Source organism: Herpailurus yagouaroundi, unplaced genomic scaffold (assembly GCF_014898765.1).
Source record: "Herpailurus yagouaroundi ecotype Mexico unplaced genomic scaffold, PumYag 208, whole genome shotgun sequence".
In the NCBI taxonomy this organism is placed as follows: domain Eukaryota; kingdom Metazoa; phylum Chordata; class Mammalia; order Carnivora; family Felidae; genus Herpailurus; species Herpailurus yagouaroundi.
The window spans coordinates 9365287-9371286 of record NW_024412439.1 but is presented as its reverse complement, the minus strand read 5'-3'; the positions used below and the strand labels follow the sequence as shown (position 1 = coordinate 9371286).

General features: G+C 55.9%; 1 protein-coding gene across 2 annotated transcripts in view; it reads right to left on the bottom strand.

Moving 5' to 3' along the window:
- Window positions 1–409: 409 nt before the first annotated feature.
- Window positions 410–6000, bottom strand: part of PIK3R6 (phosphoinositide-3-kinase regulatory subunit 6) — a 57491-nt gene continuing 51900 nt past the window's right edge. For both annotated transcript variants that reach the window (XM_040453220.1, XM_040453221.1), the window contains 2 exons: window positions 1697–1809; window positions 410–1119 (listed from right to left, as the gene is read on the bottom strand). In XM_040453220.1, the coding sequence (XP_040309154.1) occupies window positions 966–1119; window positions 1697–1809 (267 nt within the window). In that variant the 3' untranslated portion in view covers window positions 410–965. The remainder of the gene's footprint in view (window positions 1120–1696; window positions 1810–6000) is intronic.

The following is a 6000-nucleotide window of genomic DNA, read 5'->3' as shown; positions in this document are numbered from 1 at the left end:
GGGGGAGGGGCAGAGAGAGAGGGAGACACAGAATCGGAAACAGGCTCCAGGCTCCGAGCCATCAGCCCAGAGCCTGACGCGGGGCTCGAACTCACGGACCGCGAGATCGTGACCTGGCTGAAGTCGGACGCTCAACCGACTGCGCCACCCAGGCGCCCCTGGATACACGTTTTAGAACTCAGGGCGCCTGGGTGGCTCCGTTGGTTAAGCGTCCGACTTCTGCTCAGGTCATGATCTTGTGGTTTGTCAGTTCGAGCCCCACATGGGGCTCTGTGCTGAGCTCAGAGCCCGGAGCCTGCTTGCGGTTGTGTGTGTCTCTCTCTCTCTGCTCCTCCCCCGCTCATGCTCCCTCTCTCTAAAATATAAACAGTGAAAAGATTTTTTTTTTGAATCCAGATGTCGCTAGGTATTAGATAAAAGCAAAAATACTTTAGTGTGTTTATTGGAACTGACGATTTCCTCTCACCTGCCTGGGAATGCAGGACGAGGAGGTGGCTGGAAGGAAGAAAAGGAACAGACTCTCGGAAGGGAGAGGCTGCAATTATCTTTGCCTGCTTCCCATCCCCCACCCTCCCCCCCAGGCCACAGGGCCCTGGCCGACACAGCATCTCTCACTGGGGGCGGTTTAAGGGCCGAGGGGGGATCTTGAGCCGCACAAGTGGGAATTGAAGATCAGTGGAGGCGTGGACATTTGTGCACGGAGCCGGGTCTTGCTTGCGTGTGTGCAGCTTTGCTGGGACCTTCCTGGGGGGCCTGTGTGTGGGCCCTGCTCCATCACCTGCCACGGCCCAGTAAGCGCACTATGCTCCGGTCACTCGCTGGCTCCTACTCACAGCCAGAAGCCACCCAGGGCAGCCAGGCCTCATTCTGGTGGCCGGCATGAGTGTTTGGAGGCTGGTGGGGTAGTGTATCCGTACTCTTGGGCCTGGGCTCTCAGACTCGGCGCTTCTGCTGCCCCTGCGGGCTCACTGGACGATGCCGGAGAACGTGTTGATGGGCATTAGAAGGGGCTTGGGCTTGGCTTTGGTCCCTTCCACCTCCTGCCCGTGTGAACCGAGCTGTGACGCCTCGGACTTGTGGGCCTCAGAACATGGCTCTGGGCAGGGAGAGACCTCGAATCTGTGGGTGGAGAGAGACCAGCTCAGGAGACCCATCTCTGGGGTCAAATCTTCCCCGGGGGGGTTTTGAAGGTAGACCCTCTATTATAGATTATACAGAGGAGGCCTCATGGAGAGAAGGAGGGAGTCAGGACAAGGAAAGAGCATCCTGGGCGGGGTGGGGGTGGGGTGGACACCGAGAGAGGAGGCGTGCCTGCGCAGTCACTCGGTGTATGCCTTCCTTACCCAAATACACCGCCCCAGGGGAAACCTCTAAGCAGCCCCAGGTTAACCTTTGTGGGAGGGACTGTGCCAACACAGGGGGTCAGATCTGTGGCCGCGGGCCGAGTGTACGTAGAGGAATCTCCGGAAACTTAAATGGCAGGGGCTGGCCAGAGTCAGCCATTCATTAGTTCTTCTCCCTGGATTCATAGGAAGTCACAGGGCAGTGGCCTAAGTCCATCCCACCAGGGACACCTGCCCGGCCACAGGGTTTGCCTGCGACAGGTGTCCCAGGCTAGAGGCAGGAGATAGGAGGGGCCGGCTGCCGCTCACGTGTGCCCCGTGGGGCATGCAGGGGTGTCGAGGCCCGGCCTCACCTGACCACGTCCTTGAACGTTCGCCGACTGTCCTTGTCCAGGAGCAGCGTCAGGAGCCTCTGGTCCTGGCTCTGGATCTGGATGTTGGCCGTCCGGAAGGTGTTTGTCACCACCTGCAAACAAAGAGAGCTCGTGTGAGCGTCACCTTCGTGACAGATGGCCTTGCCAACACCTCCTACCCTCTCCGGTGTCTTTGTTCAGTGCACGGGGTCCCCAACTCTCTTCCTGCAAGTGACTTGGAGCAGTGACAGTATTCTGCAGAAACTGTGTCTGGGCTGCCCCGGCCCCCAGGTGTCTCGTCATTTCTGCAGTTGTCCTAAATTTCGACAACCTAGATCTTGCCAAGTTATCAAGGTACCTGAGACCTCCATAGAACGGGTGTGTATGTTACATGTGCAATTTTGGCGGGTGGGGGTGGGGGTGGGGAATATTTCAGGGATTTTAGGAGTCCTGACCGCTGTCCTCAGAGTTGACTCACATACGAAATGATTTCCCTGGGGCCGAGATAGAGGGTCTAGGAAGCGGCCACCTACCCTCATGACGCAGACCAGCCCTGTATCTGTTTGCACCATGGAACTGTCTAGGGACCAGGCACAGGTGGGAAGGCATCTATTCCCTGCACAGGAAACCTGGGGCAAAGGGCTTCCTGCCTTCTATGCTCCAAAGCCCCGCGTGGCTTCTCTAGAAAGTACCCAGGACCAAAGGAAAGCAGCCAGCAGGCTCTAATCCCCTGACCCGAGGGGCTGCCCAGAGGGAGGGGACCTCTCGGGAGAGGATTGGGAGCATCTTGCGTTCCAGGTGGGGCCTTCAGAGGGACTTTCCAGGTGGCTGGCCCACTCTACATGCAGACAGCAGCTTTGGGGGGCTTGTCCCCCCCCCTCCAACATTCTGGACCTCTAGAGTTCATCTTGCTCAAGAACTCTCAACCCTGGAAATCACCTTTCCAAAACAAAATTAGAGATTCCTACTGACATGGTCTGGACTTGAGCCCAGGCACAGGCATCTTTAACAAACTCCCTTTTGCAGGCAGGATGGGGACCATGGAGCTAATCCAGCTTTTCCCTGTGTTAGAGCAGAGGTACAAGCAGCAGCCGAAACTGGGTGGAGGTGGGGGGTGGGGGTGGGGAGTCAGGCACATCTGGGCATTTCGGCCGAACATTCGTCGGAGTGGGGGCAGGACACTGACCAGGATGCTAGTTGGACCACTATGAGCATTGGGGTGTCATCCGTGACCTTCCAGAAGTATCTGGAGAGACTGCAGGGAGGCTAAATTCCTGTGTGGGCCGGGGGGTGGGGAAAGCCAGATGCATTACGATGGCTTAGGGGACCCCGCTTGAACTGGCCCCAGCTGGTGAGGGAGAAGACTGAGGTCTGGAGGGATTGACCGTGACCTTCTGAAGCTTTCACAATAGTAGGCGTGGGAACCAGCTCCCTGACTCCCCACTCAGTGCTCTTTCTCTGCGTCAGGCTGTTCTAGGTATCTCCCAGCAGGATCTGGGCCTGCCTGACCTTGCCCCCCAGATAGCCAGCGGCGGTCTCCGGGCCTCCTTCCACCTGCCCGCCGTGCACACAGAGGCCTTCATTTCCCCCTTGTGGTCTGCGTGCCTCCCCACAGCCGACCCTGCCTGGCTTTGGCCCTGTGACGACCACGGGGCTTTTGGATTTCATTCTATGGATGCGGCCCTGGAGGTCAGTTGAAAGGGCGAGACTCCGTATTTGCAAAAGGTCTCAGCCTCAGCTCGTTAGGGGCTGAGCAAAATGCTGCTATTCACGGTTCGCTGTCAGGGGCTTCCTGCCTCCCATGCCCCCAAAGCCCCGATTCTACCATTCCTGCCTCATTTCCCACCGCTTTCCTCTATCAAACTTCCCAGCCAGCCCAATGAGTCTCGTTGCTGCCCCTTAAGCTCACCAATCCAGCCACAGTGCCCTTGCCCTGCTGTTCTCCAAGCGGAGAACACCCTCACTCCAGCTCACCGCGAAGCTCCCCTACCACGCGGTGTTCGTCTGGCCGTTCGTGCAGAGCACATAACTGACCGGCCTGGGTTCCAAGAGCAAAGCAAAGCACCTGGCGCTTCCTCCAGCAAGTCAGTGCAGGGAAAGAAGGAAACACGAAGGGGTGGTAAGTTTAGAGTCTCGAAAAGCCTACAGGCAGGTTGTTTCAGGAGGTCATGAGACACAGGAACTGTTGGGGGTGCCTGGGTGGCTCGGTCGGTTAAGTGTGGGACTTCCGATTTCAGCTCAGGTCATGATGTCACAGTTTGTGAGTCCAAACCCAGAGTGGGGCTCTGCACTGACAGCTCAGAGCCTGCTTGGGATTCTCTCTCTCTGTTCCTCCCTCGCCTGCTCGCTCTCAAAATAAGTAAAAAAAAAAAAAAAAAAAAAAAAAAAAACCTTAAAGAAAAAGAAACCCTTGTAGGGAACGGACTTGGGAAGAGGAAATACAGGAGTGTAAACGGGGCCACCTTGCAGCCTACTTGAGGCTTAGGTACAGAGCTGTCCAATAGGAAGGAGGTGTCCCCTCAGCACACGTGACCTCTCAGCCAATCAGAGCTCTCCTACGGTAGACCTGTTGGCGCAGAGAAAATGCGCGCATGCGGGTTAGGGATGAGGTCCTGGAGAGGCGGGGACAGACTAGCGGGCTCAGCAGAGAGCACCTACCGGGGGGCCAGACAGCTCGCACTGAGTGCTGGGGAGGATGGGGAGGATCGAGACCAGGGCACTCACAGTCCATGGCTGTACAGCGATCATGCCCCTTACAGTGTTGCCCATGCCCCCATGGCTGTGACCCCAGGGCCGTGTGGGCGCACAGAGAGGGGCACCTAGCTTACCCAGGAGTGGGGGGGGGGAGGGAGGGGTGAGCGTCAGGGAGGGCCTCCTGGGGGAGAGGACCCCTGAGTTTCCTTTTGAAGGAGAAATACGAGCTATGGAAAGAGGATGGGGAAGACAAAGGTAGGAACAGGTTTCGGACCAGGCACGGCGCACGAGCAGGACACAGAGGTGTGTCTGCAGGGACTTTCGCACGTGCTGTGTGGCAAAGGGTCCGCAGACACAGGCCGGAGTTGCTTATGGAGCCGAAGGGAGCCATGCTATGCAACACTGAAGAACTTTCCTGCCCTTCAGTCATACAGCCTGGGAAATGACAGAGGGGGTTTTAAGCATAGGCAGGTCCGAGTTTTATTTTATTGATTTCTTTTAAGTTTATTTCTTTATCTTGAGAGAGAGAGAGAGAGAGAGAGAGAATGAGCAGGGGAGGGGCAGAGAGAGAGGGAGGGAGAGCATCCCCAGCAGGCTCCGTGCTGTCAGCGCAGAGCCCCACTTGGGGCTTGAACTCACAACGGTGAGGTGATGATCGGAGCTAAAATCAAAGAGTTGGTCGCTTAACCAACGGAGCCACCCAGGTGCCCCTCGTTTAGAAATACCGCTCAGGCAGAGATGTGGAGGTGGGCTTAAGGAGCATTGCGGTGGCATCAGCGAGGAGGCTACTGTGTTTGTCCCGCAAAAGGGGATGGTGGAGGTCTGGACCGAGGGTGACCAAATCTGTCCTGGTGTGCCCGGGGCTCTCCGGGAGTTAGCACAGAAGGCCGCGCACCCCAGGAAGCAGTCCTGAGTCCCGGGCAAATTCACGTGGTTTGTCAACCTAAGTGGCTCCAAAGGAGGGAGATGAGGAGAAGGAGAAAGTTCGAGAAGTGTTAAGAGAGAAAACCAGCAGGACAGGGGAAAGCGAGGGAGACGAAGCATCTGAGAGGACTCCCAGAATCCTGGCAGAGGTGATGGGTTAATGACGGTACCATTAAATGAGAGGCCGGTCATAGCGGGGAGAAATGACATGAAAATCATTCTTAGCACATATACAGCTCTTTCTTGGTCCCACACTCTTCTGAGAACTTTACATGTGATAATCATTCCTTCCCCACAACAACTGGGTAAGGTCTATTTTATGTTATTATTATATTATCTACTCTTATTATTACCTACCTATTATAGTATCTATAATCTATTATCGATACTATTATTATCGTCCCCATTTACAGATGATGAGATTGAGACATAGGCAGCCTGATTAACTTGCCTGAAGTCACATAGCTGGTAAATGGCAGAACCGAGTTCCGCACCCAAGCAGCCTTGGTCCGGCTCTGGAGAGCTCTTAGCCAAAGTCCTGGCTTTTTTTTTTTTTTTAATGTTTATTTATTTTTGACAGAGAGAGAGACAGAGCGTGACCGGGGGAGGTCAGAGAGAGAGGGAGACACAGAATCCGAAGCAGGTTCCAGGCTCTGAGCTGTTAGCACAGAGCCCCACGCGGGGCT